This window comes from Microtus pennsylvanicus, chromosome 8 (assembly GCF_037038515.1).
Source record: "Microtus pennsylvanicus isolate mMicPen1 chromosome 8, mMicPen1.hap1, whole genome shotgun sequence".
In the NCBI taxonomy this organism is placed as follows: domain Eukaryota; kingdom Metazoa; phylum Chordata; class Mammalia; order Rodentia; family Cricetidae; genus Microtus; species Microtus pennsylvanicus.
Genome location: NC_134586.1, coordinates 79,739,420 through 79,752,424, shown reverse-complemented (window position 1 = coordinate 79,752,424; position 13,005 = coordinate 79,739,420). Strand labels below are relative to the sequence as shown.

General features: G+C 35.4%; 1 protein-coding gene across 2 annotated transcripts in view; it reads left to right on the top strand.

Annotated features, from left to right (window-relative positions):
- Smarcad1 (SNF2 related chromatin remodeling ATPase with DExD box 1) overlaps positions 1-13,005 on the top strand; it is a 73,311-nt gene that overhangs the window by 47,205 nt on the left and 13,101 nt on the right. For both annotated transcript variants that reach the window (XM_075983932.1, XM_075983933.1), the window contains exons 10-15: positions 1,353-1,552; positions 7,312-7,402; positions 9,645-9,744; positions 10,586-10,645; positions 10,744-10,819; positions 12,454-12,589. In XM_075983932.1, the coding sequence (XP_075840047.1) occupies positions 1,353-1,552; positions 7,312-7,402; positions 9,645-9,744; positions 10,586-10,645; positions 10,744-10,819; positions 12,454-12,589 (663 nt within the window). The remainder of the gene's footprint in view (positions 1-1,352; positions 1,553-7,311; positions 7,403-9,644; positions 9,745-10,585; positions 10,646-10,743; positions 10,820-12,453; positions 12,590-13,005) is intronic.

Here is a 13,005-nt window from a genome sequence, read left to right as displayed (position 1 = left end):
TTGTTCTTCAGGGTGTGGACTGTCAGCTATCTGTATGAAAAATTCACTTCATGCTTTCCTTGGGAAGACATTCTTTAAAATTTCACACAAAATCATTTACATAGGTGCTATATTATAGTTGGTCTTAATGAATTTTTGGTAATTATTAAATTGGTCATAATTAGCTTGTGTGTGTGCTGCTGTGATCAAGCCCAGGGTCTTCTAGATGCCGGCAAATGCTGTACCACTGAGGCATATACTTAGATCCATAAAATTATCTTTTGATTTGTGATACTTTTCTAATTAATACTCTCAGTTTAAAAGTAAGATAATAGGCGAGTGTTATAGGGAGGAAGATGGAAGGAATGGGAGAAGGGGAGGGAGTGGGATCTGGGATTGGTATGTAAAATGAAAAAAGTTTGTTTTCTTTTTAAAAAAATAAAATTAAAAAAAAGTAAGATAATAACCTGTGTCGTGATGCATGCCTTTAATGCCATCACTAAGGAGGCAGAGTCAGGCAGATCTGGATGAGTTCCAAGCCTAGGCCATATAATGAGAGCCTGCCTCAAAAACAAGCAAGCAAACTGTTTGGTATGTTGAATGATAAATAACTGTTTTTGATACTTGTAGTTTGATAGATATATCTTAATATTCAATATTCTTAATATTCAGTAGTCACAGAAAATAGTATAAATGGAAGAGAGTGTAGACCCACAGTACATTTTGCTATTATCTTTACTAATTGTGTGAAGCTGTGCTTTGGTGGAAAAAATTAGTGGATAGGAAATATAAAAACAATATTTCTTTCTTTCTTCTTTTTTTTTTTTTTTGGTTTTTCTAGACAGGGTTTCTCTGTGGTTTTGGAGCCCGTCCTGGAACTAGCTCTTGTAGACCAGGCTGGTCTCGAACTCATTGAGATCCGCCTGCCTCTGCCTCCGAGTGCTGGGATTAAAGGCGTGCGCCACCACTGCCCGGCTCAATATTTCTAATATAAGGAAACAGTTGCTACCACTATCAAATTGAAAATTGGAGATTATGTATTTTGTGTGGAAAGATATATAGTGTGTTGGAAGTGGCAGGATATCAGAGTGAACCACATAGGAATTGAGATGTGGATAGGAAAAACCAGTTCACTCAGTACTTCAGTAATAAGACTTTACAGACTTTTCTCCCTGTAAAGAAAGAAGCTGGCTGTCCAGCATGGTTGTGCACTCCTGCACAGTGTTTGGAAGGCACAAGTGAGACGGTTACAGTTTTGAAGCTAGTCTAAGTCATGGGTGAAACCTTAAATAAACTAATTAGGTAAGTAGAAAAGAAATAGCATTCTGTTATTAGATTTGAACTGTTAAACTATTTTTCTTTTTATGTCGTAGTTTACAAAGATGTCCAAAATCAATGGCCTATCTGAAGATTTGATATGGAATTGTAAAACATTAATTCAAGAAAGGGATGTAGTTATAAGACTTATGAACAAATGTGAAGACATTTCAAATAAATTGACCAAACAAGTAACCATGCTCACCGGAAATGGAGGCGGATGGAACATAGAGCAGCCCTCCATTCTAAACCAAAGGTATCATTAATTAAACACATTTCTTTTGATCTTGTATAAAGTATCTGAACATTTTTTTGCATTGTGGCTAGAGAAGTTAACTGTTATGCAGCAACTAGGGTTAGAAGAAAACTCCCTGAGTTTTCTCAGTGGCATACAAGTCTATTTTCATTGATTGTCCCTTCCCCAGCAGGATATTTTATTCTGTTGTGTCATGTAGTCTTATATAACCTTTGTCTTCCTTATCTAGTAATAGATAGTTTTATGTATATTCCCAGAAGCTATAAGGATGGTTTTAGCCATGCTTGTGTAAGCCAAGTGTTTTGCTCTTTGTGTTTCTTAACTAGTTTGAAAAGCCCAGAGATTTCAGTCTCCTTGGGGATAGAAACACCTTACAGAGGACATGGCAGATAGTAACTCTACACAGTCTTCCAGATGCTACTCAATAAAATACCGTGCCAGAGCCCTGACAAAAGCTAAACCCACAGAACCATCCAACAATCAGTAAATACTCAAGTGGCATTTCGTAATTATGAACTGCTTATGTGGTATTGGAGGATTGTGGTAGGAAAAAGTACATTTTTAATTTCTTCTAATAGTTTACTTAATTTTAAGTAGTTTGGAAATGTAGAGTTGTTCAGAATACTTCCTTTTTGGGAAACATATGCAATTGCTTATTTGAATGCTTTCTTTGGCTTTATGTATTTATTTATTTTGGTTATTGAGACAGCCTTAGCTGGCTTAGTGCTCACTCTGAAGCCTAAGCTGGTCTCAAATTCATGGCAATCCTCCTGAGTCACTTAGTGCTAAGTTTATAGTTGTATTCCACCATACAACTACCCTTGGCTTGTGATACTTTTTGTGGTGGCAGAACCATGAAAATAGCCCAGCTTCCTCAAACCAGGGAATAGTTGAAATAGATTATAGTAAATCAGTACTATGCAGTGTTACACAACCTTAAAAGCAAGTTAAAAAAAAAAAAGCCAAGCATGATGCCTCCCTTATCCCTGGAATCCCAGCAGGGAGGCCAAGAAGGGAGGATCAACATGAGTTTTAGGGCAGCATTGGCCAAATTGTGAGTTCTAGGCTAGTTTGGACCAGACAGAGGAGGGAGGGAGGGGGGAGAGACACAGAGAGAAAGAGTGAGAGACAGAGAGAGAGAGGGATTGTTTGTACTTTTATGGTTATGGAAAATATTTCTTACTTGTTTTTATTTTAGCACTAGGGTTTTGGCAAAATGTTTACCTTAGTTGTTGATTTTAGTTAGATCTGATACTTTTCTAATTTAATGATCAAAGCATGTTTGCTGATGATCATTTGTTGTTAATAGTTCAAAATCATAGTATGAAGCAAGCAGTAAAAGATGTGGTTATTGGCCTTTAATAGTAAGCTCGAATCTTTTCTGTACCCTTCTAGGGTGCTTTGTGGTGGTGTAGGGAAACGAGATGCAGCTCCCACAAAAGAAGCCCTTTGTGTGTTGCGTAGACAGAACTATGTCAGCAAAGTCATCTCCTAAGTATAGTTGGAGCTGCTGCTGCTGCTTGTTCTTCATCGTGGACGTGGGGAATTCTTCACTCTGCCAGACTTTCCCAGTTGAGTCCACTTTATCATAACTTGGAGTTCAAATTGAGTACTTGACCGCATCACTCACAAACTTTCAACCCACGTTCACAATTCCTCTTCTAAATAGTGTGGTCAGGTATTACTCTCCTTCCCTTAGACTAAGGGATTAAAGCCATAATTTAATATAAATAGTAATGGGTTTCATTATGATATTTTTATTTTTAATGAAATGCTTGATAGATGAGAAATTAATTTTTAAGTTCTCGTTAGATCAAAGTCTTAGGTGAACCCTCCCTCCCACCATTTTTGCTCAGACTGTCCAACCTTTGTGGCTGCCAGTGTAGAAACATTTGGAGTTAATCCTTGTAGTTAATTGTGTCTAAACAGCAACTACCACACTTGCATCTTTATTTAGCTTTGATAGTTAGTGCTAGGGATAGAAACCAGCTGTTCCCCATTGAGTACAGTCCTGTGTTAACAGAACATGGCCTTTGTGTCATAGTATACAGAGAAGCAATCCTAAAGCTAAGTGTTTAGTTTCCAGTGCAAATTATTATGATCTGTAATAGGAGAAAATTTGCCTTTGGAGATACAGACATTTCAGAACTTCGTGTTATAAATGACATCAAGTATAGAGATGGCTCATCTGTTAAGAGTGCTTACTGCTGCTCCTCAGGACTTGAATTCAGCTCCCAGCACCCACATCTGGCAGCTTACAAATTGCCTGGAAATCCATTTTGCTCCTGTGGTTTGGTGCCTTTTTCTGGCCTCTGTGGGCATTCACATACCCCTCTCTTCCCCTGCACATAAATAATAACAACAAATCATTTAAAAAATAAAATCTTTGTAGAGAAAAATTGTCATGTGTATTTTAAAACTATTACATATTCAAACTCATTATTTTACAGTGTCAAACTTGTTTAAAGGTAAAATGTAATGATACAAGGTGCGGTGGCATCAAATTTCGCCTTAATTAGCTTAAATTTTAGAGTAAGCATGTTGGATATTGTTCCATGGCTTTTTCTTACTGTAGCTGTAGCCATATCAAAGGCTTCAGTAGTTGATATGGAATTGACCGGTTTTAAATTCTCACTGAAAAGATTTCTAACTTGTTCAGCATATAGTATGTTGTCTGTCTTTTCCAAGCTAAATCTATAAAAAGTCTTTAGCTTGTTTGACAGGAGAAGCCTTCTGTCCTGTTTTTAAGTAGGAGTTGGGACCTTTGACAATAATATTGTCAAAGAAGAATGAAAAATGTCAAAAGAAAAATGTCATGGTATGGTGTCGATGCATATAGTTTAGGTTGAATAGTTCTTTTCATTGACTAATACAGTAATATTTTTAGGAGCCATGACATGCTTAAATGATCATGAACTTTTGGTTGGATGGCAGATCTTGTCTTTGTGTGGAACACTGTTTAAACGAGCTTCTCCAGCTCCAAATTTTAATTTCTCACTAATTATATGCAGTTCTGGCATCTCAGCTTCTGTCCTTTCCCTCCTTTGGAAATCATGTTGAAACTAGTTTTTCTCACAGCAGATGTAGACCTTACTTCATTTCACACTGAAGAATCATAATGATCAGGAGTGTTACCCCCCCTCCCCCAAAAGCAGAAAAGCTACTTCCAAATAATCCATTTCTTCAGGAGATCTTAAAGTAGCATTTTCCTCCATGGCAGGCAAGAGAATCTCTAGCCTAGAGATGTTTATCAGATTGTACATTTAGAGTTCTGAATACTTTCTACATTTTTATTAGTAAATGCATGGTTGGTATTGACATAGTCATTCAGATTCTTAGGAATGTGTCAAAATAAGTGGGAGGGAGTTTGAATATATAACATCTAAATAACAGGACATGCTAGAGAAAGAATGTACCTATTTCAATACTTTGTCATATTAAATAGAGTTTCTTCTTTCTTTTTAAAAAGTGGTATTGGGGATTTGACCCAGGGCTTCATCCATGCTAGGTAAGCGCTCTTAACAATTGAGCTATATCCACATCCAGTAAATATAGTTAAAATTTTTTTTTTTAACCTACCAAGGTCTTCATTGATCTTTTTATGTGGGTCCGTTTGTGTTCTGGAGAAAGGATCTGTACCAGACAGCAATTTTGTCATACTAAGTAACACAGCCAAGTAGCACATGCATAAATATATATCCACACACACCTATATGCACACTTATATATGAGTATGTATTTGTGAAACAAATATTTCAATTTAATAAAACTATTTAGTCAAATAGCTAATCCTTAGCTAGGCTTCCTTGTGATTGAAAATAAATCAATCTTCCTTGAATGTGTATTTCCAAATAGTTGGTGCTATTCATTTACTACATTTAAACATTTGTGTGTAGGCATTTTTGACAGATCTTTTAAACCTATATTAGTGATGAAAACTTTTGTAATTTTGGTTGAAGACTATTCCTTATTTTTTATGTGATAGATTGTGTGTTGGAGGGTTATGGCAGCCCTCAAATGCATTTATAAATGTTATAATCTCCTCTTTTACCAAAATCCTGTTTTCATAAAATGCCAACTTTATATAATGACTAAAGAAAGCATTGGTAAGGACTCAGTAATATTTAATAGAGAATTAGTATTGACTTGACCATGGCATAGGTCAGCAAAAGCTTTTGGATTTTGTTATTTTGTGGTTAAAGGGTAGACTTTGAGATAAAGAAGTGGCTCAGAACTTAGAAGCACATGCTGCTTTTGCAGAATATCTGACTTCAGTTTCCAGCTTTTGAGCAACTCACAAACCACTTATAACTTGAGTTCTGGTCTCTAGGCATCAGGAGTGCATGTAGTGCAAAGATGGCCAAACATTTGTACACATAATTTTTTTTTTTAAAGATAGGTTTTAGAGTATGTCTTATTGAATCAAGTCTTTTCCCATTTCTCAGGGCAATGGTGTTGCATGGATAGGGTCATTGCCTTTGTAGGAACACAGAAATAACATTGGAAACAGCATTCTTTTTTTTTTTTTGAAAGAAGGGCAAATCACTATGATGACTTTAGAAATGTTGATATTTTTCTTCTTTGTATTGTTGTTACTTTTTAGTGAGAAATGTTTTTATGTATGGCAATCACCAAGGCTGAAACACAGATTCATGTTTAAGGTGGAGGACTTTCAACCCCACCTCACTGGAATGAAGATGCTTTGGTTTCAGAGTTGAACCCCATAGTCACTTACATTCATCAGCTTATGTCCAGACCTCTTTTCTGTATGTATGTAACTGAATGTATGTAGGAGAAACTAAGGGGGCAGAGTAAAAGCTGGGGAATATTATAGGCTTCCACATTTATGTGTGGTGAGTGCTGTCCTCCTACATGTGAGAATAGGCTTTGGATTGAGTGTGACTTCCCAAATTAAAATCTGAGACTTTACATTTTGTAGTTGTAAAACCCAGATTACTGAATCTCATTTTTTCATCTGTAAAGCCATGACAATAGCTACTTTATAGTATTCTTAAAAAGTTAATAAAGTAATATCTGAAAAATGACATGTGTTCTTATTAGGTTTTCAGTAAAACGGTTGTTAATAATTTTAGTTTTAAACATTTAGGAAAATGTTTTCATCCATTATAACTCTAAGTTGTTCTTAGAGATTGATTTATTTACGCATTTCCAAGTTAAAAAGTTAAAAACACTTGCATATTACTTTGATATTGATCAGTACCTAACAAATTTATATATGTAAATATATGCGTATATGTGCATATATGTAATTCTAGAGCTACACAAAGCCATTATTAAGCAACCTGGCAAAAGAACAAAATTTTTTGTGGGTTTAGTTCTATAACTTTTAAGTTCTTTAGTCTAGTCAATATAATCTAATCTACTTTCATAAAATATATATGAATTTAATAATATTTATCATAATTAATATTGGATCATTTATGGAATTCAGCAACTTGGTCATCTGATGCGACCAAATATAAAAATGTTTTATGTAATTTGTGCTGCCAAAGGAAATGTCAGAACTTTGAGTACATTTTTATGAGATTTTAAAATTATTATGGATTATGTTTTAGATTTTCTTTCTTAAAATGTAAGCGTCAGGCTAAAAGGTAAGGCTCATCTAGATAGTTCTAGGTATTTTTGTGTGTGTGTTTATTATAACCCAAATGTCAGAAAGTTATATAGTCCAGAAAATTTTTCTATTAGTGTAGAAAATTAATAAAAGTATAAATCTGTGATATTTGTTTCTTTATCAGTTTATCACTCAAGCCCTATCAGAAGGTTGGTTTGAATTGGCTGGCACTGGTGCATAAACATGGACTTAATGGCATTTTGGCAGATGAAATGGTAAGTGTATACCGTTAATAGAATTTGTGATTCAGCATGTCATTTAAAGGTATGTTGTCATTTAAAGCATGGTATTTTCTCTTGCTGTTGTGGTTTTTGTTGTTCTTTGGTTATGTATTAGATTTGTTCCAAAATGAACAAATGTAATGCTGTTTCTGCATATTCACACTGTCACTTTATACTTACTAAACATGCTATTAATTCATTATAAAAGTAAGTAATGTTTGAGGCATTTCAAAATGCTCACAAACATCAGTTGTAAAGGCATGACAGTTGTATAAATGAACTTTGGAATCAGACCTGAACATTGAATGTCAGCCTTACCTTTCATGGGCTATCAAGTTCTTACCAGATGACATAATCTCTCAGAACTAATATTAATAAAAATATAATTTTTATACTCAGATTATATTTGGTATTAGAATATATGGTGTGACCAGATGGTGGTGGCACAAACTTTTAATCTCAGTACTTACTTGCGAGGCAGATCTCTGTGAGTTCAGCCTGGTTTACAGAGTAAGTTCTAGAGCAGGCTCCAATGCTATATAGAGAAACCCAGTCTCAAAAAACAACCAAACAAAAACAAATAGGCAAACAAAAAGAATATGTGATGTGAAGTTTATCCATAAAGTTCAAATTTGTAAGTTGTCTTAAATTTAAGTTTGCCAGGACAAAAATTCAATGATCATACCCTACAAGTTTGTTTCCTGTGTTTCTGGAGGCTAGAAGACCAAGCTGGACATGCTAGCAAGCTTGACTTCTTTTAAGGCCTCTCTTCTTAATTTTGCAAGCAGTGACGTTGTTTCTGTATCCTCAGTTGTCATTGCCTCTTTGTGCCAATCATTGGTCTCTCTCTTCTTGAAAGGACATCAGTTTGTGTAAATTAGAACATCACCTTCAAGACTGCATTGACTTTAAGTTTCTTCCTTGTGGCCAGTCCTTTAACTATTGTATCCTTAAGTGTTAGGACTTTAGCATATGTATTTTGAGGGAACGACACATTCAGTTCCTAATGGTTGGTGCTACTTAGCTCTTTTAAAGTGCTAGTTCTTTGACCCTTTGTGTTGTGCCTTGTTTTTGTTTGGAAGTAGGGTTTCATATTATTTTGGCTAAGACCAGCTTTGACAAAACTCATACGTTCCAGGGTGAGGGTTAGAATTATGAAGCAGAAGGAAAAGAGATATAAGAGAAATAAGAGACAGAAACACAGAACAGCATCGGAAGGGGCATTCAGTGAATACTGAATTCACCTCGTTTATTTTCCATATATTTATATACTTCGCTCCAGAAGGGGAGAGGAGATGCAACAGACTTCAGTAACATGATATAAGGAATCAACATGATATAAGGAATTAACATGATATAAACTAATTAACTACAACCTAGGCCAGAATCTCTTGATTGTAGCCACACCTGTTGTCAACAACTTTGAGAGAGCAAAAATAAGCTCAAACTCTCTGACCTCCAGTCAAGGTGGAAATGGCTCACAACTGTGGGTCCCCACACTATTTTCCAAGCCATCCTGGGACTTTCTGTACTGTAACCCAAGCTTTTGTAGTTAAACTGACATAGATCATCCTGCCTCAGCCATTCAGTTGTCTGGGATTACAAATGTTGTGATCCCCCAAGCCTTGCGCTGTACCTCATTTCTGACATCTATCACCAGAGGCTGACCTCAGGCTACACTGTACAGTTTATTTCATCTGGCTCATTCAGTACAACATGATGCTACTGGGGTTCATCTACTGTCATTGTATTGGAGTTAGTTTTCTTTTTAATTGCCATGTGATCTTATCTTCTTATCTGTCCGTAAGAGTGAAATTGCAGAGTAATAGAGTTGGGTATATGTTTTGCTCTAGTTATGAAATATAGTTCCCAGTTTATCTAGGCTACAGAAGGTCCTGGGCCTATAATAACCAGAATTAGTCTCCTTCTAATACAATGCAAAAGTCTTTCCTATATAAATGTGTGTCATATATAAACCAACTGTTAAGATTCATCACCCATGCCGCTCATTGAAATAAGTTATAGGTCATTTGTAGATTCTACTCAACTCATTTGAAGGCTAAAAATGTTGTAGACATTCTCAAAAGTGGAGTATGGAAAATGTAAAAATCAGTCCTGTCCAGAAATACTCCTTTTTTCTTTTCTGCTTCCACCTCTCTATCTGTCTGTCTGTCTATCTCTTTGTTTGCATTCATTTTAAATTTTCATATATTGTCTTTTAAACTTTTATTTTTAGGGTCTAGGAAAAACCATCCAAGCCATTGCATTCCTGGCATACCTCTTTCAGGAGGGTAATAAAGGGCCTCATTTGATTGTTGTTCCAGCATCAACCATAGGTTTGTAATACCGGGGACAACTCTTTCTGTGTTTGTGATGTTTTATATTGGTTTCTTATGTGGTGATGAATATTAATTTTTTGGCCTATTGTCTCTTTTGTGTAAGTGTATGTGTGCCGGGGGGAAGTTCATTGACAATATTTTCAAAGACATTGACATGGTCATTTCTTTTGGCTTCACAATACTTAGAAATTACTTGTTAGAGTCAGAGGAGCTGGGTGTGGTGGCACACACCTGTAATATTAAGTACTTGTAGGAGGAAGTTAGGAGGATTGGAGTTCAAAGTCATCTTCATATGTGTAGTGAGTTTGAGGTCAGCCTGGGCTATACAAGGTCTCTGTGGGGGAAAAATATAGCTGAATACAAAAGATAAACAAAAGAATATTCTTTTGTTTGGAGAAAAAGTTTTTCTGTGTTGTCTATCCATGCTTCCATGAACTTTTCGACTTGGGTGTTCCTCCTGCCTCAGCTCCTGAGTAGCTAGCTGGCATTACTACCCTGCCTATCTTAAAAAAACAAAACAAAACAAAACAAAACTTTGAATCTAAAAGTATGTAAATTATTCCTTGCTTAAATCATTAATCCATCCTTTCTGAATTAATTGAATGGACAAGTTGGGGTGAGAGTTTTGTGCATAAAAAATAAAAACTGTCTCCTTGGGTTAGAATTATCACTTAAATAAAGTTGTCTTCTACCCCTTTCCCCCAACCTTGATGCCATTTCAGATCCTCTCATTTTAATCATGAGGGATAATATTCATATCATAGTGCTGTTTTCAAAGCAAAATTGACTTAACATAAATCCTGCAATAACAGATTTAAATAATCTCCATGTTTTGTAGATAACTGGCTAAGAGAAGTTAACTTATGGTGTCCTACTTTAAATGTGCTCTGTTACTATGGTAAGTCATTTGGTTTTCACCTTCAGATTCTTCACATTTGAAATATATAATTAAATACAATAAATACAATTGACGTGTGCTTCCTTTTTAAATTCTAGGTTCTCAAGAAGAGCGTAAACAAATTAGATTCAACATCCATAATAAATATGAAGATTACAATGTAATTGTTACAACGTGAGTATTAAGAAAATTTGGAAGGAGGTAGAGTGAATTTGCATGGTCTTTTTTTTTTTTTTTAAGGGTTATCTTATATAGTCTGGCTGATGGAACTCTATATAGACCAAGTTGAATTCGAACTTGCCTGCCCCTGCTTCCCAAGTACTGGGATTAAAGGCATGTGCCACCATGCTCAGCTCGAAAACTGTCTTATAGTAGTAATGTGCAGGGGAGTTTATGCTGGGACTGTGCAACAGAAGTCATGGTGTGATTTATGCTGACAGTGAAGGCGTTTCTTTTTAAATTTTTTTGTATAAGGCTTTTTGTTTGAGTTTGTTTTATCAGCTCACTAAAAATGGGGGTGAAATTTTCGTTCAGTTGATAGCATAACAAAACGCAGTTAAGCTTAAGATAAAATTTGAGGTTCTACACCAATAATGTATATTTCTAATTTGCAAGTAAATATTAATAACAAATATAATGAAATCTCAAAAAAAATCTCGATTAGGGCAGAGTAAGGATGACAAAGAAACTAATTCTTTTGGTTTCTTTCACTTTTTTGAGTTGGGGTCTCATTTAAGTGGCCTGGTCTTTAATTCACTTAACTGAGTACTTCCTTGAACTCTTAATCCTTTTGTCTACTCCAAGGTGCTGAAATGTTATGCTATCACCACACCCAGTTTCAGTATAGCTTTGAATAGCCACTACGTGTTTGAAACTATTGAGTGTAAATATGTGGAGGAAAGCTTAATATTTTTATAGTGTATTTAAATTTTTATTACTGCCGTCTTCTATAGGAGTCCATTCTTGACAGTATTTATCCAAAACTTCCTTTTTCCTTTTAAGGATTTAAGATATTTTCATGTAATAAGCTTTTGTGCCTTAGTGTGTATATGCACCATTTGCCTATAGTTGCCAACAGAGACCAGAGAGGGTTTCAGATCCTCTGGATATGCGAGTAGTTACATACAGCTATGAGCTGCCAGTATGGTAGTATGCCAGCTGGAATGGAACCTAGGTCCTCTGCTCAAGAGCAAGAAGTGCTCTTAACTGCTGAGCCATCGCTGCACCCCACTCCCTTTAAACAGATTTATCATTTTTTTCTTAAGTAAACATATCTAGTCTTGAACTCTTGGGTGAACCTGGTAGTTCTTTGACCTACTGTTCTGTTTCACTATTCTATTCTTAGAAAAATGTATGGGGCAAAGTATATAGCAGTGCTAGATTATCTCTAAATCATTCTCAAATTGACAGCTTCCCAAGTATGTCAGGGTTGTCTAATATTGTAACGTTTAAATTTCCTTTTGGTTAATTTGCATAATTTGGCTACATGTATATAAATATTCAATAAAAATACACCAGTAATTGAGAGTTGACTGTTTAGTGCTCTCTCATTAGAGCCATTCGAAATGTAAAAAGAGAAATAATTGAGAGGCCAGAGAGCTGGTTTAGTAGGTAAAGCAGTTGCCCCTGTTCTGACAGCCTGAGCAGGAAAGAACATGACCTTTGGTGTCACACATGTACTTAAACAAGAAATAAATGTAATTAAATACATTTTTAAGAAAAATAATTTGGAAACCCACATTGTGTTCTAATAAGCTCTAAGCCCCTAAGTAGCAGAATCTGAAATAATTCATTTTCTTTGGCAACAGGTATAATTGTGCAATCAGCAGCTCTGATGATCGCAGTCTCTTTCGACGGCTGAAACTGAATTATGCAATTTTTGATGAAGGCCATATGCTGAAGAATATGGGCTCTATCCGCTACCAGCACTTAATGACAATTAATGTAAGAATGTGTTTTATAAATGGTTATGAAAAAATTTACACACACACACACACACATTAAGGAGCCAGTCTTTGTTTTTAAGGGTCTTTTTGCTTGGTGGACCCTGTTGCCACTGTCATGTACTTTTTATTTTGTTTTTTGTTTCTTTTTCTTCACTAATTTTTTAAAAATGTAAAAAAAATACTCTTAGTACTGTGTTGCACATGACCTTCAATTTATATGGCATGCTGTTTATATCAACTATAGTTTATCTTTTGCCACCTCATAGAAGTTAATTGAGGATACAATTACTACTTTCAAAATGTGACCAGCAGTTTCACTTTCTGCCTGAAGTATAATAAATGACAGTAACTGACATCAAGTTTTTCAGCTTCTCTCCTATCACAAAATGATACAATGTTCTTGTATCCTTTACT